The 27,457-nt window shown below is 42.4% G+C and overlaps 1 protein-coding gene across 9 annotated transcripts in view; it reads left to right on the forward strand.

Annotated features, from left to right (window-relative positions):
• KIF1B (kinesin family member 1B) overlaps nucleotides 1–27,457 on the forward strand; it is a 170,291-nt gene that overhangs the window by 123,665 nt on the left and 19,169 nt on the right. For all 9 annotated transcript variants that reach the window (XM_053577250.1, XM_053577253.1, XM_053577252.1 and 6 more), the window contains 8 exons: nucleotides 146–308; nucleotides 6,886–6,976; nucleotides 8,684–8,802; nucleotides 9,527–9,582; nucleotides 12,819–12,927; nucleotides 14,599–14,665; nucleotides 16,517–16,601; nucleotides 19,649–19,754. In XM_053577250.1, coding sequence (XP_053433225.1) covers nucleotides 146–308; nucleotides 6,886–6,976; nucleotides 8,684–8,802; nucleotides 9,527–9,582; nucleotides 12,819–12,927; nucleotides 14,599–14,665; nucleotides 16,517–16,601; nucleotides 19,649–19,754 — 796 coding nt within the window. The remainder of the gene's footprint in view (nucleotides 1–145; nucleotides 309–6,885; nucleotides 6,977–8,683; nucleotides 8,803–9,526; nucleotides 9,583–12,818; nucleotides 12,928–14,598; nucleotides 14,666–16,516; nucleotides 16,602–19,648; nucleotides 19,755–27,457) is intronic.

Raw genomic sequence — 27,457 nt, forward strand, 5'->3', positions numbered from 1 at the left:
GTTCACTATGTTGGGGAACATGGATGGGAAAATACTGACCATGATCAAGGGAAATAGTCCCCTTCCAACTAGTGATGGAGAAATGCCCAGCCCCCTCCTCTTTGCATTATTAGAACTGTATGTGTATTCATTTGCCCCTCTTTAGATTTGAAGTCTGGCACTTTGCTAGATGGCAAGATGGTGATGGAAGGGTTTTCGGAAGAGATTGGCAACCACCTGAAACTGGGCAGTGCCTTCACTTTCCGAGTAACTGTGTTGCAGGCCAGTGGGATCCTCCCAGAGTATGCGGATATCTTCTGCCAGTTCAAGTAAGCTTCCCCTTTGCTCTGCCTACCTTGCTGGCAGCCTACTGAGATGCTGTCCTTTGTGCACTATAGAACACTTTGCACATGTGAGATAAGTCCTCCTAGGCTTTGAAGGAAAACACTTTCATCTCTCAAGATGGGAGTGAGGTGGGGCGGTGCCTGTGGCTCACTGGGTAGGGCACCGGCCCCATATACCAAGGGTGGCGGGTTTGAACACGGCCCCGGCCAAATTCCAACAACAAAAAATAAAATAGCTGGGCATTGTGATGGAAAATAGCTGGGCATTGTGGTGGGCGCCTGTAGTCCCAGCTACTCGGGAGGCTGAGGCAAGGGAATCACCTAAGCCCAGGAGTTGGAAGTTGCTATGAGCTGTGATGCAACTGCACTCTAATGAGGGCGATAAAGTGAAGAAAAAAAAAGATAGGAGTGAGAAGAAGAAACCTGCACAGGATAAAAGAAGGTCCCTTATAGGGAGGAGTGTGCCATGTATACTGCTGCAGGCCCTGTCGTGGGCTGTCCCTTCTGCAGGAGCACAGGGCCTGGTGTAGAGCAGCCTGTTTATTAGTCTCTTTAATACTTGTCATGATAAAATGTGTTATTACTGAAAAGTCTGGAAGCAAATTATGCCTATTTAATACTTGGGAAAAGGAAAATAGTTTAAGTAATATCAAGAATAAATGCTACACTGATTGTAAAAAGCTAGTATGTAGAGAAGGTGTGGCAGCTTTTATTTCTTACCCACTTAGAGCTTCTTCTGTTCCGTGATCTTCTTGAGACATACACTCTAGGTGCTTTCATTTTTATACCTCTCTAAAAAAACACTTTCTTATGAATTTTAGCTTTTTTTTTTTTTTTGAGACAGAGTTTTACCCTGTTGCCCTCGGCAGAGTGCTGTGGTGTCACAGCTCACAGCAACCTCAAACTCTCAGGCTTAAGTGATTCTCTTGCCTCAGCCTCCCAAGTAGCTGGGACTACAGGTGCCCACCACAATGCCCAACCATCTTTTGTTGCAGTTGTCATTGTTGTTTATTTAGCTGGCCTGGGCTGGGTTTGAACCCGCCACCCTCGGTGCATCTGGCTAGTGCCACAACCACTGTGCTATGGGTGCTGAGCCTGAATTTTAAGTTTTTTTTTTTTTTTTTTGTAGAGACAGAGTTTCACTTTATTACCCTCGGTAGAGTGCCATGGCATCACACGGCTCACAGCAACCTCCAACTCCTGGGCTTAGGCGATTCTCCTGCCTCAGCCTCCCAAGTAGCTGGGACTACAGGTGCCCGCCACAACGCCCGGCTATTTTTTGGTTGCAGGGGCTGGGCTTGAACCGGCCACCCTCGGCATATGGGGCCGGCGCCCTACTCACTGAGCCACAGGCGCCGCCCCTTAAGTTTTTTTTTTTAAACAGAGTCTCAAGCTGCCACCCTGGGTAGAGTGCCAAGGCGTCACAGCTCACAGCAACCTTCAACTCTTGGACTTAAACAATTCTCTTGCCTCAGCCTCCCAAGTAGTTAGGACTACAGGTGCCCACCAGGGTCCGGCTATTTTTAGAGACAGGGTCTTGCTCTAGCTCAGGCTGGTCTCAAACCTGTGAACTCAGGTGATGTGCCCGGCCTTCACATTTTCTTCTAGAGTTTTTATACTCTTGTGTTTTAGATTTAAATCTTTTATCCAGGGTAGCACCTGTGGCTCAGTGAGTAGGGCAACCAGCCCCATATACCAAGGGTGGTGGGTTTGAACCTGGCCCCAGCCAAACTGCAACAAAAAAATAGGCAGGCATTGTGCTGGGCACCTGTAGTTCCAGCTACTCAGGAGGCTAAGGAAAGAGAATTGCCTAAGTCCAAGAGCTAGAGGTTGCTGTGAGCTGTGATGCCACGGCACTGTACTGAGGGTGACAAAGTAAGACTTTTGACTCTTAAAAAATAATAATAATAAAAATAAATAAATAAATCTTTTGTCCAGCATGAGTTAGTTTTTGTAAGTGGTGAGAGGTGCATAACTGGTTCTTCCAGCACCATTTATTAAATAGGGATTCTTTTCTCCATTGTATATTTTCATTTGGTCTATCAAAGATCAGATGGCAATACGAGCCTGGTCTCATCTCTAGGCTTTCTGTTCTGTTTCATAGAGCTATATCTTTATTTGTATGCCAATACCATGCTTTTTTGATCACTGTAGACTGGTAGTATAAACTGAAGTTGGTGATGTTTCCAAATTTGTTTATTTATTAGAATCGTGTTGGCTATTTGGATTCTTTTCTGGCTGTATATGAAACAAAGAACTCTGTTTTCAAGTTCTTCAAAGTATGATGTTGGTGTTTTAGTGGGGATTACATGAAATCTGTAGATCATTTTGGGTAGTACAGGCAATGTTGATTCTTCCAGCCATGAGCATTGTATGTTCTTCTTTCTGTTAATATCTTCTGTTTCTTTTCTCAGGGCTTCATAGTTCTCTCATAGACATCCTTCACATCCTTTGTTAGGTATATTCCAAGGTATTTCATTTTCTTTGAAGCTGTTGTGAGGGGTATTGTATCTTTGATTTGATTCTCAGCTTGACTATTATTGGCATCTATAAAGGCTGCTTAGTGTGGACATTGATTTTATACCCTGAGACGTTACTGTATTTCTTGATCACTTCCAGGAATCTTGTGGTTGAGTCCCTGGGGTTTTCTAAATATAAGATCATATCATAAACGAAGAGTGAAAGTTTGACCTCCTCTGTCCCCATTTGGATGCCCTTGATAGCCTTCTCTTGTCTGATTGCATTAGCTAGGATTCCCAGCTCTATGTCGAATAGTGGTGGTAACAGTGGACATCCTTGTCTGGTTCCAGTTCTAAGTGGAAAGGCTTTCAGTTTTAGTCCATTTGGTATGATTTTGGCTGTGGGTTTGTCACCAGTAGCTTCTATTAATTTAAGCAATGTCCTATTTCTGCCTATTTTCTTAAGGGTTCTCATCAGAAAAGGATACTGAACTGTGTTGAATGCTTTTTCTGCATCTGTTGAGAGGACCATATATATAGTCTTTGTTTTATGTGGTGGATTACATTTGTCCATTTGCATTTTTTTTGAGACAAAGTCTCATTTTGTCGCCTTTGGTAGAGTGTTGTAGTGTCATAGCTCATAGTAACCTCAAACTCTTGGGCTCAAGTGAGTCTCTAGCCTCAGCCTTCTGAGTAGCTGGGACTACAGGTACCTGCCACAATGCCCAGCTATTTTTAGAGACTGGGTCTTGCTCCAGCTCAGGCTGGTCTTGAACTCTTGAGCTCAGGCAGTCTACCTGCCTTGGCCTCCCAGAGTGCTAGGATTATAGGCATGAGCCACTGCACCCAGCCTTGATTTGCATATGTTGTACCAGCTTTGCATCCCTTGGGATAAAGCCCACCTAATTGTGATGTATAATTTTTTAATGTATAGCTGTATTGTATTTTGCTAGGATTTTATTGAGTATTTTTCTGTCATATTAATGAAATTGATCTGTAGTTTTCTTTTTTTTGTTGGCTCTTTTCCTAGTTTGGGTATCAGGTGATATTTGCTTCATAAAAGTAGTTGGGAAGAATTCTGTCCTTAGTGTTTTGGAATAGATTCTGCAATGTAAGTGCAAGCTCTTCTTTGAAGGTTTGGTAGAATTGTACTGTAAAATTGGTCCAGGATGTTTTTTGGTTGGAAGCTTTTTTATTGTTGCAATTTCAGTGTTTGTTTTTAGCCTGTTCAAGAGATCTGTTTCTTCCTGGTTAAGTCTAGAGAGGTAGTGTGAATCAAAATATTGGTTCATTTCCTCCACATTTTCAAATTTCTGGGCATAGAGTTTTTTTTATAGTATTCAGTAATGACCTTTTGTATCTCTGGTATCTGTGGTTATTTCTCCTTTTTCATTTTTTGATTGAATTTATTAGAGGTCTTTTCTTTTTGTAGTTAATGTGGCCAAAAGTTTATTGATTTGGTTTATTTTTTCAATGAACCACCTTTTTGTTTCATTAATCTTCTGAGTGGTTCTTTTGTTCTCAATTTCATTTCATTCTGATCTAATTTTGGTGATTTCTTTTCTTCTGCTAGGTTTGGGATTGGGTTACTCTTTTTCACTTCCTTGTGATGATTCATTAAGTTGTTGATCTTTGCACTTTCTGTTTTTTGGATGTGGTCATTTAATGTGATACATTTCTCTCTTAGGACAGCTTCTGCAGTATCCCACCAGTTTTGATAGCTGTGTCTTCATTGTCATTTTGTTCAAGGAATCTAAATATTTCCTTGTGTATCTTTCCTTTACCCAGATGTTATTCTGCGTAAGTTTGTTTAGTTTCCATGACTTCGTGTGGGGATGAAGGTTTTTCTTGGAGTTCTACCTTTATTCCATGATGGTCCAAAAAGATACAGGCATAGTTTCTGTTCAAGACCAGCCTGAGCCAGAGTGAGACTCCGTCTCTAAAAACAGCCAGGTGTTGTGACGGGTGCCTGTAGTCCCAGCTACTCAGGCAGCTGAGGCAAGAGAATTGCTTGAGCCGAAGAGTTTGAGGTTGCTATAAGCTATAATGCCATGGCACTCTATGGAGGGCAACAACAAAAAATTTTTTAGTTGTTGTTGTTGAGGTTTGATTTGTGTCGTAGGATATGGTCCATTTTGTAAGAATTATCCATGAACTGATGAGAAGAGTGTATGCTCAGTATTTTGGGGGTAGTATATTCTGTATATATCTCTTAAGCTCATTTGTTGTAGAGTCATGTTTGAGTCTATTGTTTCTTTGTTTAGCTTCTCCTTGGAGGATCTGTACAGTTCTGTTAGTGGGGTGTTGAAGTCCTTATGGCATTATAAGATTATAATTTTCAGTTATGATATCCTCCGGTAGGGCTTCCATGCCTTTGGGTCTCTCTTCTTCTCCTTCAGGAATACCTTTAATTCATATGTTTCTACACTTTGTCTAATCCCATAATTCTCTAAGAGATTGCTTTTACAAATCTCTTCTCTTCTGTTTCTTTGGATGATTAAGTTAATTCGAGAGCCTTGTTTTCAAGCCCTAAGATTCTTTCTTCTCCATGGTTTAATGTTATTGAAACTTTCTGCTGCATTTTGAAACTCCTTCAATTCTTTAAGCTTCTTTCTAATTTCATCATGTCTTCCATTCATTTCTTGGGTCAATTTTTGTATTTCCTTTTGGTGATTTTCCACTTGTCCTTCATTGCTTTTGCCATCCATACTCTAAATTCCATCTCTGTCATTTCCATGATTTCTTTATATATGGGATTTTCTGTGGAGGTTGATTTGCTCTGAGTTTTTATGTTGCCAGAATTTTTTTTTTGGCTCCTCCTTATATGTGCTTTCTTCTTGTTACTTCTTTCCCCTTACTTAATTCTTCACTTCCTCCTTCTCCTCAATCTTCCTTGTCTCTGTGCTTTGATGTCAAAATGGCCTTTTGATACAGGGACAAAAGGGGGAGTAAAGAAGAGAGCAAGAAAGTGAAAAAAGAATAATAACAAAGAGGAGAGAAGACAGAAAAAGAAAGATAATGGTAATAGTCTGGGCATGGTGGCCCACACCATCAATCCCAGCTCTCTCAGGAGCCAGGGTGGGAGGATAACCTGAGTTTGGGTGCTCAAGACCTGCCCTGCCTTTGCCTCCACCAAATCAAGAAAAAAATCTGACGAAGGGCTGGCTCCTGTGCAACTGAGAGCCTTGTGGGACCTCAGTTCCAGCTTGTTTCATTCCATATCCCACGACTGGAGGGACATGTCCTCCCAGAGTTCAGTCCAATCCCCAGTCCACTCGTATAGGGTGCTATGCATAGATGTAGGAGAATCTTCTGTGGACTTAAATCCCCCGGGATTCCACATGTAGAATATGGGTCACGGTGCTCCCTTCCACCCACTTTCTGTGCAGGCCTCCCATCCATCTTATCTTTTTTGGCTTTTGGTGTCCCTTGCCATGTCTTACTGTGCCATTGCAGGGTTGTTTCTGGGTGGATGATCCAGATGGAGGTAGCTAGACATTCTCTCCCAGCTTTACTGAGAGCAGCTGATGAGATGTTCCTAGTCTGCCATCTTGGAGGCTCCCTCTCCCCTTTTTTTTTGAGACAGGGTTTTCTCTGTTGCCTGGGCTCAAGTGTAGTGGTGTCATGATAGCTCACAGCAACCTCAGGCTCCTGGGATTATAGGCACATGCTTATAGGCAATATGACCACCTAATTTTTAAAATTTTCTATAGAGGTGGGCCACTTTACCTGGTCCTATTTTTCAAAATAAAATCTAAAATGGCATCTGTTGTGGCATCGTGGCAGGCGCCAGTAGTCCCAGCTACTCGGGAGGCTGATGGCCAGAGGATTGCTTGAGCCCAAGAGTTGGAGGTTGCCGTGAGCTATGATTCTATGGCACTCTACCCACAGTAACAGAGTGAGACTCTGCCTAAATAAATAAATAAAATGCTATCTGTGTGATGTAGAAAAGGTTTTTGATAATAAAATGTAAATAACTTAGCTCAGATAAAGAATCTTCTTACGTAGATTGCTTCTTTCTATAGGACCCAAGTTTGGCTCTTAAAACAGATCCTGACAAAACCATTTAATGTGGTATTCATGTCTTATTTTTTTTAATTAAGCTTTTTGCATCGCCATGATGAAGCATTCTCCACTGAACCCCTCAAAAACAATGGCAGAGGAAGTCCCCTGGGCTTTTATCACGTGCAGAATGTAAGTAACATAGACACTGTTGCCAAACATATCATGGGTTTGTAGTACCTTAGCTCTCTCAGCGGAGGACAGTGGCACAACTGCTCCCTGTGCAGGGGAGCTTCCCGGAGGGAGCAGACAATAGAGGGAGTGGCCAGAGCCGTGAGGTCATGCTCAGTGGAAGGAGCAGCGCCTCCGTGTCTGATTTACAATGGCCCCAGTGAGTGGTGTGTGGTGTCTGCCAGTAAAATCTTCCGTCAGTTTGAATGTAGTGAGTTGTTTCAGTGTTTTTGTCCTAGAAAAATAAGCATGTTTAATAAGGGTATTGTTAAGTGAATGCATTGTCCTTTATGCATAAATATGTCCTCTAACATTTATATTGTTCAGTTACAAATAATATAGAAAGTATTAAATACCTTCTATATAGTTAAGAGTTAGTTCGTTTTCCTTGCAGCTGATATTATAATTAACCCACTAAAATGTCCCTTACAGCTGTCTTCATACTCGGAGTAAGAAAACAGACCATCTGTCTCTTAAATATTATAAATTTCACTTACACTCTATTCAAAACTCATCATTCTTATCACAATAGCTAACATTCATGAAAACTTATTTTGTTTCAGTCAGTGTTCTGAGTGGTTTTTGTGTCATTTAATCTTCCCCCTTTATAGCATAGATTACAGTAATCCCTGTTACATCTTAGATGGCTGAGGCACAGGGAGGTTAGTTACTCTCTAGGTTTACAAAGCTAGGACGAGGCAGAGGTGGGGTTTGAACCCAGAAAAGTGTGACTTTAGCATCCAGGATCTTCTCTGCTGCATGAAACTCTCCCTTCATTCTCTTGCTAGCTGTGTCTGTTCCATAAAGTAAGAGAGGAAAGGAAAACTCCAAAGATGGAACATTCACGTGCAAAATACAGTATTTTCCTTTTGGTGTTTGTGTGAATATGAGCACATGCATGTATCTGACGTGTAGTGATCAGCTGCTGTGCTCAAGGACTGTGCCCGACACGCCTGAAGGATGCAGATGAATTGCAGATACCTGCAAGGGGCTTAGAATTATGATAGGAGAAATAAAATGTGTATGTAAGCAGCAGCTGTACAAGAGAGAGACATGAGGAAAGTATTTGTTGAATGCAGTGGGAGTAGAGAAAGGAGTTATTTTTATTAATGGAAAGATATTTTAAGTCACTTTTTTTGGTTGAGGGGGTGATGGTTATAGGTGGAGAAAGGAGACGGGGAGTTTTTTGAAGGACCCAGAAAAGGTATGTCAACTTGGCATTTTGCCTGGCACATAGTTCAGTCTGTACCTGTCCTTCTTAGTATTGTTACTGTTTGAGTCAGGCCTTGAAGCGCAGGGATGACTTAGATGCGTGGACATTTGGTAGGGCCTCCCAGGCAGGGCTGCAGCCTGGGCCAGTCCTTCGCACAGCAGAGGAGAGAACAGGGGAAAGGAAAAGTGGATGAGTTTGAGCCAGAACAGTGTGTGTGTGTGGTGGGGGCGGGGGGGGGGGGCAGCAGGGACTCCGGTTAGTTGGGTCAAATTGTGGAGGGTGTTGAATTCCCGAAGCTTGACGAAGTTACTTTAGAGTGAACCTGAGAGGGGAGCCTGCATAACAACACTGCAAACGTAAGGACACTCAGCAGTACTCAACGTTCTGATTGAAGCAAACGTGTTTTTTCTTACAACAAATCTTTCCTAATCTTGCTTGGCTTTCTTACTTGTCAGATTGCAGTGGAGATCACTGAATCCTTTGTGGATTACATCAGGACCAAACCGATTGTGTTTGAGGTCTTTGGACACTACCAGCAGCACCCCCTCCACCTGCAGGGACAGGAGCTGAGCAGGTTTGGACCAGTGAACAGTTTGTTATTGTTTTGTTGTTTAGTTTTTCGGTTGCTGGAAATGTTTTGAGGGATTAAGATAACTATAAAGACGTTAAAAAAAATAATAATAATGAAGAAAAAATAGGTTCTCATAGTAAAGATTTAAACTGCACACAAACTACATGGCCACCATACACACACACACACAAAATGAGGGAGTAAGGTGACTGTCTAGCGGTTTTATATATTACCCTGTGTTTCCTCTTCAGAAACTTCACCTTTTTCTAATGACCCAATCACTAATTTTAGACAGTAAATTGAACCTTGTCCAGGTGACCTTAAACACCATCTTTTTGAAGGAAGAGACTGAATAGGGTAGAAAGGTGAGGTAATAGGCAGATCACGTGAACGCTGTGTTATGTCCTCGTGACCCACAGCTTATAAGGTGGAGGTTCTAAGTGTGTTCATCAAAGCTGACCAAGAAAGCGAAGACTAGGACTTTTAGATGATGGCAGAGTGTCTGTGGTAACAGAAGAATTTTCTCATTTTGTTTATTAGCTAAGATTTATAGGACTTTCATTACAATATTTTAGCCTGTTTGACGGCGTAGGATTATCTCTGTTATCAGGGATTATGCCAGAGTTGAAAATTCAAAAGCTGTTTCCTTAAAGGTCATTCAAACATGCCCTTACTATCAGCATTTGATTCTTCCGTCTTGAAGATGTTTGTCTTCCTTTCTTTGCAGCCCACCTCAGCCGTCTCGCCGGTTCTTCCCTCCACCCATGCCGCTGTCCAAGCCAGGTGAGCCCTAGCTCATTCCTTGCACAACACTCTCTCTGGGAATGCACTTCTTATTTTCAGTGACTCTTCAGATAAAAATTACATGTGATTTTCTATCCCTCTTCCATGTATCCTCATGTAGTTCTTTTGTGTGTGTGTGTGTGTGTGTGTGTGTGGTTTTTGGCCAGGGCTGGGTTTGAACCCACCACCTCCAGCATATGGGACCAGCACCCCACTCCTTGAGCCACAGGCACCGCCCAAGTATTCTCATGTATTTCTATTGCTCACATATATATGTAGCAGGAACTAGAATTCTTGGTTCCTGGTTAAAAATAAGAAGTAAGAAAAGATCAGGGTGGTTCCAGTAGCTCAAGCGGCTAAGGTGCCAACCACATACACCTGAACTGCCAGGTTCAATCCAGCCCAGGCCGCCAAACAACAATGACGGCTGCAACCAAAAAATAGCTGGGTGTTGTGGCGGGCACCTGGAGTCCCAGCTACTCGGAGGCTGAGGCAAGAGAATCCCTTAAGCCCAAGAGTTGGAGGTTGCTGTGAGCTGTGACGCTACGGCACTCTACCCAGGGTGATAGCTTGAGATTCTGTCTCAAAAAAAAAAAAGAAAGAAAGAAAAAGAAAAGATCAGCTTCTATCTCTGCCACGTCTCTGGTCTTCTTATTGCAGATTTTGATAATATCCTTGTTGCTAAATCTCTCTGCTTTCTGGGTAACTCCCATGACTGTCAGGTGACTAGGCATTTCTTTCATATTTATTCTGCATGTTCAGTTATCTTAATTTGATTTTTGTTTATTTTCATCCTTTCTCCTCATTGCCCACTTACCACATTTCCACCCCACCCTGTACTCATTGTCCACCCCCTGTACTCCTCATCTTCATCTGCCCTCAGACCATGAGAGAAAGATTGAGCTGGTTCGGTTTCTCGTGTCTGACTATGTGAATGTGCATGTGTTGGACACGCTTTCCGAGCACGCCAGGGTGTTTGCATCCTCCGCTGTCACCACCTTCCAGAATGAGGCTGATGCATTGCCGCCTTGTCTCTCTCTGCCAGTTCCCAGCTGCAAGAGCGAGAGGGCACCCAAACGAGATGGTTAGTAGCCAAATTAGCTGTGCCTTAGATACAGAAGCAACCTCGGCTTGTCCTGAGGCCTGGCTTTCTGTGTATGAAACACCTATGTTTCTGTTTGCTTCTTGATCTGAATGTGAGTTTCAGCACAATTTGAAGATCATATCACATTTCCTTCAGAGAGACTTTAGGAAGCAGCTTCTACGTGTGCCTCTCTTACGTCACTGTAGAGATGAGGGATTCCTGACATTTGTTTCCTTTGCAATAGTATTTTTAAGTTTGAAGATATTTACTAGTAGTTGGTTTTGATTTAATACTTCTGGTTAGGTGACTAACTGCCAGTATCAGTGACCCTATTTTCTTCTTGACTAGCATCACCAACTGGTGAAATTCAGCTAGGATGAATACTGCTGATAGGCTAGGTAGTGCTGTATATTCACAAAGTCCTTTTATATACATTATGTTAGTGGATCTTCATGAGGCTAAATATCATGATCCACATTTTATAAATGAGGAGACAGATTTGCAGAGGATAAGCACTTTTTTTTTTTTTTTTTGTAGAGACAGAGTTTCACTGTACCGCCCTTGGGTAGAGTGCCGTGGCGTCACATGGCTCACAGCAACCTCTAACTCTTGGGCTTACGTGATTCCCTTGCCTCAGCCTCCCAAGCAGCTGGGACTACAGGCGCGCGCCACAACACCCGGCTATCTTTCTGTTGCAGTTTGGCCGGGGCTGGGTCCAAACCCACCACTCTCGGCATATGGGGCCGGCGCCCTACTCACTGAGCCACAGGCGCCGCCCAAGGATAAGCACTTTAAAGTTGTATGGCATCAGTTAAGAATGTGGCATTTAGGCCAGGTGTGGCCTATAATCCTAGCACTTTGGGAGGCCTAGGAGGGATGATTACTTGAGGCCAGGAGTTTGAGACCAGCCCAAGCAAGAGCAAGACCCTTTCTCTACAAAAAATAGAAAAATTAGTCAGGCGTAGTGGCATGTATGTGTAGTCCCAGCTACTCGGGAAGCTGAAACAGGAGGATCAGTTGAGCCCAGGACTTTGAAGTTGCAGTGAGCTATGATGCCATGGCACTCTAGCGCAGGTGACAGAGTAAGACCTTATCTTTAAAAAAAATGAAATTTAGGCTCAGCACCTGTAGCTCAGTGGTTAGGGTCCTGGCCACATACACTGGGATTGGTGGGTTCAAACCCAGCCAGAGTCTGCTAAACAACAATGACAACTACAGCAACAACAACAACAAAATAGCCGGGCTTAGCATCTAGGGTGCTGGCCACATATACTGGGGCTGGAGGGTTTGAACCCAGCCAGGCCTTCCAAACAACAGTGACAACTGTAACAAAAAAATATCCAGGTGTTGTGGCCGGCGCCTGTAGTCCCAGCTACTTGGGAGGCTGAGTCAAGAGAATCGCTTAAGCTCAAGAGTTTGAGGTTGCTAGGAGCTGTGACACCACAGTACTGTACCAAGGGTGACAGAGTGAAACTCTGTTGTGTCCCAAATTTAAGTTAAATCTGAAGAAAATGTATAACCTAAGATCATTTTCAGAATATTGTATTTATGAATTAGACCAATGATTATCAAATTTATTTGCACATTGGAATCACCTGTAGAACTTTAGAAACAAAGACTGTTTTATCCCTAGAGATTGTGATTTACTTGATCTGGAATGGCCTGGGCTTTGCCATCTCTAAGATCCCTAGGTGACTCTTATGTGCAGGGAGGTTTGGGAACAACTGGGATGGAGGGTGGGGCTTTACTCCACCACATCAGCTTTGAGGGAGCCCGGCATGTGCAAAGTTTTCGAAGCATTGTCTCCCACTTAATTACAGTGTTCTGCCTGCCACAAAATGTGAGATTCAAGAGGGAAGATTTTGTAAATGGCTTTGTGAGTGCATTTATTCTGCATGAAATCTTTTTGCTCATTTTTGGAGATAGTTTGTGGATAGGGAAGAGGATACCGACTCTCCATTTTCCTTGTTGACTGAATTTAGAACTTAACATAGTTGAAGTTGACATTTCTTTTGTCTTCTCCTTTGAAATCTATTCCTTGACTTTTGTTGCCTTTCTCAAGCATGTCCTTGAAGACTGACATTAGAGAAGCTTATACTTGTGCTGAGTAGAGTTAGACCAGATTTTGACATTTTCTAAAAACTTTTGAAAGTTCCAGCCACCAAGTTAAACACCATGAGCAAAACCAGCCTTGGCCAGAGCATGAGCAAGTATGACCTTCTGGTTTGGTTTGAGATCAGTGAACTGGAGCCTACAGGAGAGTAAGTCCAACTTTCTAAATTTTTAAATAAGGCAAAGTGTTTCAATATTAGGAAATAAACTTTTAAGTCTTCTTCTTATGTTCAGGTTCATGAATCTTGTCACTATCAATCTCCAGTTTGAATTGAACTTTATTGGTCTTGGTTTGTTTGTTAGTTTTAATCAGATGTTTGAGAACTGACTATTTGGTATAGTAATTTGCCTTCCTGTTAGCAACAGCAAGGTCATGGAGACAGGCACTTTGTTGTGAGGGATGACCACCTACAGAATGCGTTTCATCACTAGCAAGGACAGGAGAACATGTTGCACAGAATGTGGTCTAGACTTCTATGACTAATCTCAACAAAGGGGTTAGGGGCAGAATGTTTCCCTAGACCAGGGTTTCTCAACCTCAGCACTCTTTGAGCCAGGTATTTCTCTGTTGTGGGGGGCTGTCCTGTGTATTAGAGGCTATTCTGTAGCACCTTTGGCCTCCATCCACAAGATGCCAATAGCACCACCCTTCTACTTAGAATAACCAAAAACGTCTCTAGACACTGTCAAATGCCCCCCAGAGCAAAATCACTTCCATTTAAGAACTGTTGGTGCCTGCTGTGGCACCCCATCACCATAAGAATAAAAACAGCTGAGACACGGATTAGAAGTACATGCTTGCAAGAGGTGGTCTTCCCATAGGTGCAGGGAGAGCCCCAGTAACCTCTTTTATTGAAGCATTATACAACAGGTGTGGGGGGCCCACCTATGGTACAACACCTGCTTGCTAAAGAGTGACAGATCTTAACTCATTAACAGCATGCAGTTGCTGGAGGACTTGTCTCCGGGCTGCAAAACATCTCTTTGCTGGCTTAGAGATTGTCCCGCTCCCAGCCCCTTCCTCAAGAACCTGTAACCATTCCTATAAGCCTGGTGCTCAGTCTCCTATAAAGAACCACTGTCCTAGATCAAAATGATCAACATCAGTTTACTTTCCATCTATGAGTTGTGTTAGAGTAAGTGATGAATGTAATTATTGTTATGGTTGTCTCTAAAATGGTTTTGAAAGAACACAAAAAAGATCTTATTCTTAAATCAGAGGCAGGGGGCTCTATCAATTAATGTAAAAGGTAAGAGGTAAATGTTATTCTAATGTTCCTTTGTGTATAATACTGAAACCCACCATCATGGTCATCGCCGTGAAACATGTATTACAAGTTCCAGGTATGTGTAGGTCACTGTGTTAAGTACTTTCGGTCAATCCTGTCTGGAGTTTTCTGTAGTTACACTGTTTTGAGGAATTTGACTTTCCATAGATCTGCAATGTGATTCTAACTCGCATTATGAGGGATATGTAGTTGTATTGATGGTTTCTACTGAATTAATTGCTTTCTAGGTTTTAAATAAACTAATGAGAATCTGAAACTGTTTCTTACTTCCTGTTGAATTGATTGTACTTCTCCTTTGTTTACTGAATACTTGTTATGCAAGGGGCTGGGATGAAACCAAAAGATGTTATTGTCCCTCGAGTACTCGAAAGCATGATGAGACACAGACATGGGGAAAGAATTAGTAAAAGCAAATGACTATGACTAAATCAGTTTAGGAAAATAAGACCCCACCAGGGGCTGTAGCAATGAGGGAAGACCTTGCAGATGAAGGAACACTCATTTCTTTCTCTTGCATTTCTATTTTTATAGGTATATCCCAGCTGTGGTTGACCACACAGCAGGCTTACCCTGCCAGGGGACATTTCTGCTTCACCAGGTACCAATGAGGAAACAAAATAGACCAAGGAGGGAACACCAAAAAGCATTTAGAATAAGAAACATAACTTTCTGGGTGGCACCTGTGGCTTAGTCGGTGGGGCGCCGGCCCCATGTACCGAGGGTGGTGGGTTCAAGCCCGGCCCCGGCCAAACTGCAACCAAGAATTAGCCGGGCGTTGAGGCGGGCGCCTGTAGTCCCAGCTACTCGGGAGGCTGAGGCAGGAGAATCGCTTAGGCCCAGAAGTTGGAGGTTGCTGTGAGCTGTGTGAGGCCACGGCACTCTACCGAGGGCCATAAAGTGAGACTCTGTCTCTACAAAAAAAAAAAAAAGAAACATAACTTTCTTTTTCTCTGCTTTTCACTTCTGTTTTGGGGGATGAGGATTGTACTATTGTGCGATCTTTTTTCCCCCATTTTTTGTATACTGATTTTTTTTTTTTTTTTTTTGGTAGAGACAGAGTCTCACTTTAGGGCCCTCGGTAGAGTGCCGTGGCCTCACACAGCTCACAGCAACCTCCAACTCCTGGGCTTAAGGGATTCTCTTGCCTCAGCCTCCAGAGTAGCTGGGATTACAGGCGCCTGCCACAACACCCGGCTATTTTTTGGTTGCAGTTTGGCCGGGGCCGGGTTTGAACCCGTCACCCTCGATATTATGGGGCCGGCGCCTTACCGACTGAGCCACAGGCGCCTCCCTGTATACTGATTTTTTAATGCCTTTTCTCAAACTTTGGCTTATGTCTCCCTTGCTTTAATATATACCATACATATATTTTAGAATGGCTATTTTGAAAAAGGTTATTTTATTTATTACTATAATTTGTGCAGCTCCCATGTCATTTTTTTACACTTTTCATTTCCTGTTATTTGGAATCTTTGTGCTTTCACAGCCAAATTTCTTAATGGGGGTGACAGGATAAAGGTTTCAATGGACTAAAAATCTCACTATGAAATGTAGGTCCTCCTTTAAAGTGGAAAATGAAGAGGATGTTTAGTCAGTTCTCCAAAATGCTTATGACCCAGGTGGGCATAAGAGCTGGGTCCTATAAAATAAATAGGACATGTAATTTGGGCATCTTTTTGTTTTTGTTTTTGTTTTTTGAGGTAGAATCTTACTTTGTAACCCTCAGTATAGTAGTATAGTGCCATGGTGCCATAGCTCATAGCCATTTCAAACTCTTAGGCTCAAGCAGTTTTCTTGCCTCAGGCACCTGTCACAACACTCCGTTATTTTTAGAGATGGGGTCTCACTGTCTCAAACCCTGAGCTTGAGTAGTCCACCGACCTCAGCCTCCCAGAGTGCTGAGATCACAGGTGTGAGCCACCACACCTGGCCTAGCCACATGCAGCCTAGCCACATGTTCTTAAAACCATAAGTGAATCTGACTGTTCTTTAGCACCTGGCCCAATTCATTTCCCCTTGTTTTTTTGTTTTCTTGAGACAGAGTCTCAAGCTATCACCCTGGTATAGTGCTGTGGTGCCACAGCTCACAGCAACCTCAAACTCTTGGGCTTAAGCGATCCTCTTCCCTCAGCCTCTCAAGTACCTGGGACTACAGGTGCCTGCCATAATGCCTGGCCATTTTTTGGTTATAGCTGCCATTGTTGTTTGGTGGGCCCGGGCTGGATTTGAACCCGTCAGCTCCAGTGTCTGTGGCTGGTGTCCTAGCTTCTTGAGCTATGGGCGCTGAGCCCATTTCTCCTTGTTTTGAATAACAACGTGGGTAGCATTTCCCCTTTCTTTCTATACCTCTTCTTCCTGCCCATCCCAATACTGTACAACCCAGAAAACAACAAAGACGAAGAAATGATAGATCACCCCAGCTAAATTGCAGCCCTGCTCCATTACCTAGGGCATCCAGCGAAGGATCACAGTGACCATTATCCACGAGAAGGGGAGTGAGCTCCACTGGAAAGATGTTCGGGAACTGGTAGTCGGTGAGTACATTCCATTGGCTGAGGACGGAGCTGGGAATTTTAGAGATATTTTTCTTCCCTGTTTGCAGCACAGTGGAAATGTGGACAACTGTACTGGAGAACACAGGCCAGAGATTATAGAGGCCTTGAGTTTGAAACTACATACTCTTGTTTCTTAGCTCCATCATTAGTAATGTGTTATCTGACGAACCACTGTTCTCTCACTTACCACAGGTGTGGTTCTGTGCTAGAGGTTGTGAGAGGGCGTAAAAGAAGCCTGTGCTCAGAGGGACTTTACCTAACAATTGCAATCAGTGTAACCTGGCTTATTGTACCCTCAATGAATCCCCAACAATAAAATAAAAAAATAAAAAATAATAATAATATTACAAAAAAAAAAAAGAAGTCTGTGCTCATTGTGAGCTTACAGTGTAGTTGGGGAGACCACATATATCTTTGTAAAATGGTTTGATGAGTAAGACCTGCACTAACAGAGTTAACAGCAAAATAATTCAGGAAAACTAAATAGGTTCACGAGAAATTAGAGGAGTTTTGTTTGTTTGTTTTCCAGACAAAAACATTCCCAAGTAAGAGTCAGGAGTATGTCTAACATGTGAGGGGCTAGAAACCATGGCTTGCGTGGAGAAATTAAACTAAGGCATTTTGCTATAGAATGTGAGGGTTAGCATGATAGTAGTCTAAGGCGGGAGTTCAGAATCTTTTGTTGCCATGAATCTCTTTGGCAGGATTAGATTTTCAAATGTAGAAAATAAACTACTTTAGTATTACAAAGGAAACTAACAATATTGAAATACAGTTGTTAAAATTTTAAACAAATTTGTAATATAGGCAAGTCCCCAATTTACAAACATCCAACTGCCATATGACTTGCACTATGAATGGAGGCTATTACAGGTAAATAAATGTACCAGTTCCCATGTAAATTCAGCTTATGAACAAACCTACAAAGAAAACCTATCTTGTTTGTAACCTGGGGACTATCTATATAAGCTTTTATTTATTGATACATTAAATAAGAAGGTCCAGCAAGTGGTGATGAATAAAAAAGATATTTTATGGCTCGGCACCTGTGGCTCAAGCGGCTAAGGCGACAGCCACATGAACCTGAGCCGGTGGGTTAGGATCCAGCCCAGGCCTGCCAAACAACAATGACGGCTGCAACCAAAAAAAATAGTGGGGCGTTGTGGCGAGCCCCTGTAGTCCCAGCTACTTGAGACTCACTTGAGCCCAGGAGTTGGAGGTTGCTGTGAGCTGTGATGCTACAGCACTCTACCCAGGGTGACAGCTTGAGGCTCTATCTCAAAAAAAAAAAAAAGAAAAGAAAAAGATACTTTATGTTAGTGTGATAAGAAAACATCTGTGGTGTCAACTAGGGACAGAGTCAAAGGTACTACTGACTGTCCTGTGGCTTATTCCTTCCTTCGTCACTGAAGGCAATGCCAATTTTCAGAAAATTTACAGGTTCATGAAAATGAAGATGTAATTTTTTTTCCATCTAAGCTCATAGACCAGGCGTCCTCAAACTTTTTAAACAGGGGGCCAATTCACTGTCCCTCAGACCGTTGAAGGGCCGGACTATAGTTTAAAAAAAAAAACTGTGAACAAATTCCTATGCACACTGCACATATCTTATTTTGAAGTAAAAAAACAAAACGGGAACAAATACAATCACACCACCTCACGTGGCCCGTGGGCCGCAGTTTGAGGACCCCTGTCATAGACTATCTGAATTTTTTCCACAGATTCTTTGTGTCTCTTTTAAACCAGATTAAGAACCCTCAGAAGGTTCCAGCTTGCCAGTCAGAAGGTTCCAGCTTGCCAGTCAACTGCTAAGGAAAAAGTTAAAAATAAATTGGGCCGGGCAGGGTGGCTCACTATAATCCTAGCATGCCCGGGGGCTGGGGCAGGTGGACTGCTTGAGCTCACAGGTTTGAGACTAGCCTGAGCCAGAGTGAGACCCTGTCTCTACTACAAGTACAAAAAACTGAGGCAGGAGGATCCACTGAGTGCAAGAGTCGGAGGTTGCTGTGAGCTCTGATGTCGCCATGGCACTCTACCCAGGGCAACAGCTTGAGACTCTGTGTCAAAGTAAATAAATAAATAAATAAATAAAATGTTTTTCCTAAGAGAATTTTCAAAATGGGAAAAGAAAAAAAACTTCCTCTCTCCCATCTAGAGCAGTGGTTTTCAAGCTTTCTCAGAATAACCTTTTTTTTTGCAGTTTTTGGCCGGGACTGGGTTTGAAACCCACCACCTCCAACATATGGGGCCGGCACCCTACCCCTTTGAGCCCCTGGTGCCACCCCCTCTCAGAATCCCTTTTTATATGGAACACAAGAGGGGAGAGAGGAAGCCCTGGTTACTGAGGCTTCTCTGAAGAACCATGTAATTTATTTGTTCATTTTATTTCACAAATTCTTCTGAAGTATTTACCATGTGCCAGATGCTTTCCTGAATGCTCTAAAAAGACTGCCTTATTCAATCCTCATAATAATCATATATAAGGGAGGAATTGTTTTGCTCATTCCACAATGAGGGAACTGACGCTCAGAGAGGTTGAGCTTCACAGCCACCGAGAGTTGGAATACCAGGCAGCTCTGGAGACTAATCTCTGTGCAATGCTGCATCCCTGAATGTTAGTTTAAAACAGAGTGTTGGGATTTTGAGCAATAGAATAAAATCATTGGTTAATGAGTTTATAACAGATGATGGGAAATGGATTGGAACAGGGAAATGAGAGCAGCAGGGAGATGTTGCTGGTTCCAGATTGGAGAGGAAGGTGGCCTTTGTGAGCAAGGTAGTGATATTGGAAATAAATATGCAAATATGAGAAACTCTTTGAAAAAAGCATCAGTAAGGTTTTGAAACTAACTAAATACATGGAATAAAGGAGAGACAGACCATCGGGAAGAACGGAGGACCCTACAGGCAACCAAATGATCCTTCCAGCACCTGACATTACACAAGGATCTCAAAGTCTCTTCTTTAATAAATTTGTTTTGTTGTTAAATGTATTTATATTCTGGTTTCTTTATTCTTTCTTTTAGGCCGGATTAGGAATAAGCCTGAGGTGGATGAAGCCGCAGTTGATGCCATCCTCTCTTTAAATATTATTTCTGCCAAGTACCTGAAGTCTTCCTACAACTCTAGCAGGTGGGCACCCTGAGAAGTGTGATGAGTCAGCTCCTGTGGGGGTTGCTTTGTTCACCATTATACCTCTTATTCCTTAAAGACTCCCAGTTCAGGCAAAGGACTGACTCCCTTCTCACTTTAAAAATCCCTATTTCTTCCTCTGCCTACCCCGCTTTCTAAAAAGAAAGAGGCTGGGCATGGTGACGCACTCTTGTAATCCTAGCATTCTGGGAGGCTGAGGTGGGAGGATCCCTTGAGCTCAGGAGTTCAGGACCTGCCTGTGCAAAAGAAAGATGCTATCTCTACTAAAAATAGAAAAATCGGCCGGGTGCAGTGGCTCGCACCTGTAATGCCAGCACTTTGGGAGGCTGAAGTGGGGAGATTGCCTGAGTTCATGGGTTCTAGGCCAGCCTGAGCTAGAATGAGACCCCATCTCTGAAAATAACTGGGCATTGTGACAAGCGCCTGTAGTCCCAGCTACTCAGGAGGCTGAGGTAAGAGAATCACTTGAGCCCGGGAGTTAGAGGTTGCTGTGAGCTATGAGACCAGGGCACTCTACCTGGGGTGACAAAGTGAGACTCTGGCTCAAAAAAGAGAAAAAAGGAATACACTTGGGTTTGCAGGGGCTGTGAGAGAAAGGAGAGGAGTGTGAGCAGGTGCGTATGTCGAGGAGGGGCAGTGGCAGAGATAAAGAAGGGTGCTTACCTATCACTACGCAAAATCTTAAATGATACATTTTTTCAGAAGTCACCAGGAGCTCCACATGGCGTTGTCTTTCTCTACCAAACAAACAGTTATAGCCAGGGTTCAGCTAGCATTCACCACCACAGTTTCTTTGCAACTATAAAAAAATGTTTCTCAGGCCAAGCACGGTGGCTCATGCCTGTAATCCCAGCCCTCTGGGAGGCCAAGGTGGTGGATTGCCCCGAGCTCACACGTTTGAGACCAGCCTGAGTCAGAGCAAGACCTCATCTCTAAAAATAGCTGGGCGTTGTGGTGGGCCCCTGTAGTCCCAGCTACTTGGGAGGCTGAGGCAAAAGAATTGCTTGAACCCAAGAGTTGGAGGTTGGTGTGAGCTGTGACACCATGGCACTCCACTGAGGGTGACAAAGTAAGATTTTGTCTCAAAAAAGTTTCTCAAATTTCCCTAGGGTGGGGTACCTAGCAAAATATATAGAAAAAGATGGTGTTGGGTTGAAATGCTGGTTGTGCTAGGGTTTTCTGCATTAGAGTTACCTCGAAAAGTCCTTTAGTTCTTGCCAGTGGTGAGTTTGATGCTATAGGAAATGAATTCAACTTTACCAGAAGCAGTTTATCTTGTATAATAGAATCTTAGAGTTAGTTAATTAAAAACGTTGGCTGAGGCTCGGCACCTGTGGCACAAGTGGCTAAGGTGCCAGCCACATACACCTGAGCTGGCTGGTTTGAATCCAACCTGGGCCCACTGAACAACAATGATGGCTGCAACCAAAAAATAGCCACGCATTGTGGCAGACGTGGCTGCCTTGGGAGGCGGAGGCAAGGGAATCGCTTGAATCCAGGAGTTGGAGGTTGCTGTGAGCTGTGATGCTACAGCACTCTACTACTCAGGGTGACAGCTTGAGCTCTGTCTCCAAAAAAAAAAAAAAAAACCATTGGCTGAGGTCAAGAATAATAAGATATACCTTAAACATTTTTGGGTGGCACCTGTGGCTCAGTGAATAGGGCGCCAGCCCCATATACTGAGGGTGGCGGGTTCAAACCCTGCCCCGGCCAAGCTGCAACAAAAAATAGCAGGGCGTTGTGGCAGGCGCCTGTAGTCCCAGCTATTCGGGAGGCTGAGGCAAGAGAATCACCTAAGCCCAGGAGTTGGAGGTTGCTGTGAGCTGTGTGACGCCACGGCACTCTACCGAGGGTGATAAAGTGAGACTCTGTCTCTATTTAAAAAAAAAAAATTCGTTTTAATTTTAACTGTAAATGTACATTAATTTATTAAGTTCTTGATGTAGGGTCAAGGCCTTTTCTTTAGTTATAAGGTCATTCATGAGAACTCTTGATTCTTTTTTATAAAACCACATCCATAATTCATCTTATATAATTTCAGTTTGGTGAAGTAAGAACTAGCAAACTGAAGAAAACCTAAGCCCCATAACCCAGTTACAACCTAAGAATAGGGGGAAGGGGGAAAGGGAGGGGAGGGAGGGGGAGGTGGGTAGAGGGAAGGGGATTGGTGGGATTACACCAGCAGTGCATCTTACAAGGGTATATGTGAAACTTGGTAAACGGTCTGTGAAGCTAGTGAATGATGCCCCATGATCATATCAATGTACACAGCTATGATTTAATAAAAAAAAAAAAAAGAAAAGAAATATTTCAGGAAAAAATACATATCCACATGTACAATATGCATAGAGACTAAGCAAATGTAAAATGTTAACATTCAGAGAATTTAGGTGAAAGGCATCTTGGAATTCTCTGTATTCTTACAGCTTTACTGTAAATCTGAAATTGTGTCAAATTTTTAAAATTTAAATTAAAACATTTATTGTTTATTTTGAAAAAAAAAAAAAAAAAAAACCTAAGCCCCAAATCTTTTCACCTTTATCTCATTTACTAATATCTTTTTTTTTTTTTTTTTTTTGAGACAGAGTCTCACAATGTTGCCCTTGGTAGAGTGCTGTGGCATCACAGCTCACAGCAACCTCAAACTCTTAGGCTTTAGTGATTCTCTTGCCTCAGCCTCCCAAGTAGCTGGGACTACAGGTGCCTACCACAACACCCAGCTATTTTTTGTTGTAGTTGTCGTTGTTTAGCAGGCCTGGCCAGGTTCAAACCCACCAGCCCTAGTGCATGTGGCCAGCGCCCTAACCACTGAGCTATGGGCACCAAGCTACTAACATCTTATTATTTAAACACTTTATTGTTTTCCCCTTTTCTTTACATTGATGTCACTGAAACTTAATTTAATAGCTGTTTTGTTTTTTTTTTTGAGACAGAGCCTCAAGCTGTCCCCTGGGTAGAGTGCTGTGGTGTCACAGCTCATAGCTGTGAATTTTTTTAAGCAACTCATTTGGAAAACATTTAACTTAGTTTTCACAGAAATAGAAATTCCTTTTGTCTTCATATTTCATTGATTTGTTTAATATTTGAGTAAATTAATTATAGTAATAAGTACAATTGGCATAAACAGGTATGGGATCAGATTCGTACATAATACTGACAACTTGATAAGCACACAGCTCAATTAAGAGCATAGAATTGTCTGCACATTCAGACATCTCTCTAGTTTAGAAGGTTCCAAGAGAAGAAGGCATCAGTCTTTGTATTTTGAGGATATAGAGAACACAGGTTATTATGGCAAATTGCTAAATTGAGTTTGGTTAAGAGAGCTTTTATTCTGTTTGGTTAAGTTTTAATGTTTAAAATTGAACTTAGAGGGCGGCGCCTGTGGCTCAGCGAGTAGGGCACCGGCCCCATATACTGAGGGTGGCAGGTTTGACCCTGGCCTCGGGCAAACTGCAACAACAACAACAAAATAGCCGCGCATTGTAGCGGACACCTGAGGCAAGAGAATCAGCTAAACCCAAGAGCTAGAGGTTGCTATGAGCAGTGACCCAACGGCACTCTACCAAGGGCGACAAAGTGAAACTCTGTCTCTAAAAAAAAAAATGAACTTACAGAACTCCAAATAGGGTGTATTATCTCTGTATCTCAGAGGTCTTTTCTACTGTTTTGATAGTAGAGTAGAAATGACAAGGACCATTATTTCTTCTCTTCTCATTCCTGCATTAATGTTAACAAATTGACTTGGTTGTCCCTTAACTCCACAGCTTACTGTCATTCCCAATACGAAGTCACCACTGAACGGGCGTTTTCCTTAGTTGAAAGTCTTAGGGGAGACCTATGTCATTGGAACCCCTCTATCAAATTGTATCCTGTGAATTCTCAGTTTGTTAATTGTCTATCCATGTGAATTCACTGTGTTTATCAGCAGATTTCTCTCTATATATTTTTTCTCTTTTCTCTCTTTTTTGTTTTGTTTTGTTTTGTTTGCTGTACTAACAAAAGCCTTTCTATGTTTTTGCAGGCTCTTTCTTGATAAGGATATTCCTAGGTATTTTCAGTTTACTTTTTTTGCACATAAAGAATCTAGTTATCAGAATGCTTTATGTTTTATGTTGCTTTGATTGCTGTTTTAGTTTAGTGGTTTTGTCCCCTCTGCATAAGCATATCCTAAGTATCCTGTGCCTAGGATAGAGCAAGACCTTTCTCTGTGCCCTAGAACTGTGGTTCCCAGTCCCCAGGCCACAGACTTGATATGGTCCATGGCCACACAACAGGAGGTGAGCAGCTAGCTTAGCTTTATCTGTATTTACAACTGCTCCCCATCGCTTGAGTCACTGTCTCTTGTCAAATAAATAGTGGCATTAGATTCTCATAGGAGCATATACCCCACAGTAAACGGTGCGTGCAAGAGATCTAGGTTGTGTGCTCCTTATGAGAATCCAATGGTTGATGATTTGAGGTGGAAATAGAATGCACTTGAATCAACACAAAACCATCCCCAACCCCCTGTACTCCCATTAGTGGAAAAATTGTTTTCTATGAAACTGGTCCCTGGTACCAAAAGATTAGGGGTTGCTGGCCTAAGACACTTTTCCTTTGTGCTGTAGGTTTTTCTGATGGGTGTACAGTTTTGCATATAGCTTCTTAAATGGTTTTTAGGCACTTTGGAGGGCCAAGGTGAGGGGATTACATAAGGCCAGGAGTTTAAGACCAGCCTGGGCAACAAAGCAAGACAGCATTACATTCCATCCTGGTGACAGAGTGAGACCCTGTCTCTGGAATAGTGAAAGTGATTTTTAGAGTTCTGAATTTTTTTTTTTATTCTATTTGCTAAACATCCATTTTACTCTTATACCCCTTCAGGTTTTCCTCTAATACATTACAGAATAGAATGTCCTCCCCACCCGCACCCCGTTTTATAGAGAATCTCTGGCTGTGTTTTCTGTTCTTCTCTTTGTCTCTTTCTCTCAGAAGCTTGAAAGCCTGTGGCTTTGTTAAAACCTGTGTCTATTGCAGCTTTGCAAAACCGTTCATTGTTTTTGTTTCGTTCTACATAGTAGTAGAGAGCAGTTTGGCCACTTGGGTAGCCAAGTCTGTGAGAAATATTTTTTATATTTTTCAAACATTTATAAGATAAGCAGGTAAGGTCTGCTTGTTTATATGGAATCAAAAAATATCAAAACCTATTTATATGGAATCAAAAAATAAATAGAAATAGAAGAAAACTCCTGGCTTGGTAGTAAAGGGTGTTTTTTCCTATCTCTCTCTTAATGTCATTTAGGAAAGAAAGCTGAAGGAAATGATACAATACAACCTAAAAAATGTTTATGTGCATATATTCACACACACACAGATACATGTACACATATACGTACACATATACACACACACACACATACACACATTTAGCTGTTACAGATACAATGAGTTTATATCTTAATCTGGACTCCACAGAGTTCACATTTCAGAGGTTCTCCTAATGAGCTCAGGAAGGTCCATCAAGTATGACCATAATGTGAGAAGTTGGTTTTTAAATTGTTCACAATTAATAAATTCAAAATGTACACATACACACACACACACACAGATACACACATATGCACACAGGCACATCTACTCCACACATATCTAAAATTATCCTTCAGAGCAGTCTCATTGAAACCTGTGTCTCTTCTGATGTTGATATCATCCAAAACATCTCAAGAAAATGGTATGGAATTATTTTCTAACCACCTTAGGAGCCACACAGGAAAATATGTGTGGCTTGGTGCTTCTCGGAGTCTGGATGCAGTGGCTGATGCCTATGATCCTAGCACTCTGGGAGGCCGAGCTGGGCAGATTGCTTGAAGACCAGCCTGAGCAAGAGCAAGAACCCATCTCTAAAAAAAAATAGCCAGGTGTTGTGGCAGGTGCCTATAGTCCCAGCTACTTGGGAAGCTAAGACAAGAGAATCACTTGAGCCCAAAGTTTGAGGTTGCTGTGAGCTTTGATGCCATAGCACTCAATCTCAGGGTGACTTGAGTGAGACTCTGTCTCAAGAAAAAAAAGAAAAGAAAATATATCTTGGAATTCAGCCCTTGTTCTAACCCTAAATTATCTTGCCACCTAGCTCAATGGAATTGACATTTCTCCCCAGTCTAGCTTGTATTTGTTAAGACTTCCTCTCAAGAATTGCTACCTTTGGGGATTATACCAATAGAACGTGTTCCAGCAAATCCAAAGGAAAACAGAAAGTTGGGTTTTTTCCTCCAATACAGAAAGATTTTAGTGGAGTCAAAATTTCATGTTAGCTAGGTTTCTGCCAGTGACATTTTCTCTTCAGGTTAAGTGAAAACTTAACCTGAAATCAGAAAAGTTAGTCTTTCTTAGACAAGTTCAAAACATTCACCTCATTTGAAAGAATCAGTTATGAAACCTCAACAATGGCTAAGTTACAGTTTGGAATTTAATCATCAATCACAGACAGTAATAGAAATTTCTGTCAAATACAACCAACGTCATAAATGCCCTCACTCTCAGAAGGGGATGGGGTTGTTTCACTTTAAAGCAGGTGTATCCAGCCCCTGCTCCAGTACACCTGTATACATTGTTCTAGGTACTTGGCCAAAAGCAGCCACACAACAGAAGGGCAGCTCTTGAGGGGTTAGAGTTTTCAAGTGGCTTCTGAAGTAGTGGATGTCATCACCCAGTATTAGAATTTGCCTTAAGCCAAAGAAAAATTAAGATTTGCTCCAGACAACCTGTGGATGCATGAAGGGTTTTCTGCTGTGCCTGTGGAGCCCAGGAACCGTAGAAAGGCAGAGGCCGTTGTGTCCATTGCTGCAGGCGCCACTTGGTTTGCTTGTCTTACTTGTTGTCTCTGCATTCAGTATCTTTATAGAGAATTTTTTTGACCCATACTCAGTGCTTCAAAAATTAGACATTTGAGAGACTAACGGGTATTTGATGAAGACTCAGATCTACAAGCAGCTACAAGTGAAATGATTAGATCTCATACACTGGCACTTGGAAGACGAGGCGTGATCACGGAGTTCACTCTCAGAAATGTATTGTTTTCTCTGTTGATGGAGGAAGAAACATGGGACTGTGTTTAGAGAGAGGATCTGTCTGCTGTTCAACCTTGGAAATCTGGAGGAAGCATCTACCCTACACTTGTTCATGGGGTCTGAGTAGGGAAGGGTGGGGTAGAGTTTGGAGTTGATCTGCAGCACTGCCATTGAACTAAATGCAGCATTTCAGATGAGACTTGCTGAACTAGGAGGTTTAAATAGGGCTTATGGTATATAACAGTATAAAACAGTTTGTGGGTAACTATTAAGTTTCTAGTTTTAAAGATTAAAAGTGATTTTGAAAAGGCTTTTCTTGAAAATTAGCAAACGGTAGTTGGCTGGCTCTGATGTTAAAAATACCATTTTATTTTACTGCAATATCAGCTAAGAATAACCTTGTGTTCTTTTATTTAAAACAAAGCTCTAAGCCTGTACCCGGTGGCTCACACCTATAATACTAGCAGTTTGGGAGCCGAGGCAGGAGGATTGCTTGAGCCCAGGAGTTTTAGACCAGTCACAGCAATAGAGAGATCCTGTCTCCACGGAAAATTTAAAGATTAGCCAGGTGTGGTGCTGTATACCTGCCTAGTCCAGCTACTCCAGAGGCTGAGGCAGGAAGAGCACTGGGGT

Source organism: Nycticebus coucang, chromosome 22 (genome assembly GCF_027406575.1).
Source record: "Nycticebus coucang isolate mNycCou1 chromosome 22, mNycCou1.pri, whole genome shotgun sequence".
NCBI lineage: Eukaryota > Metazoa > Chordata > Mammalia > Primates > Lorisidae > Nycticebus > Nycticebus coucang.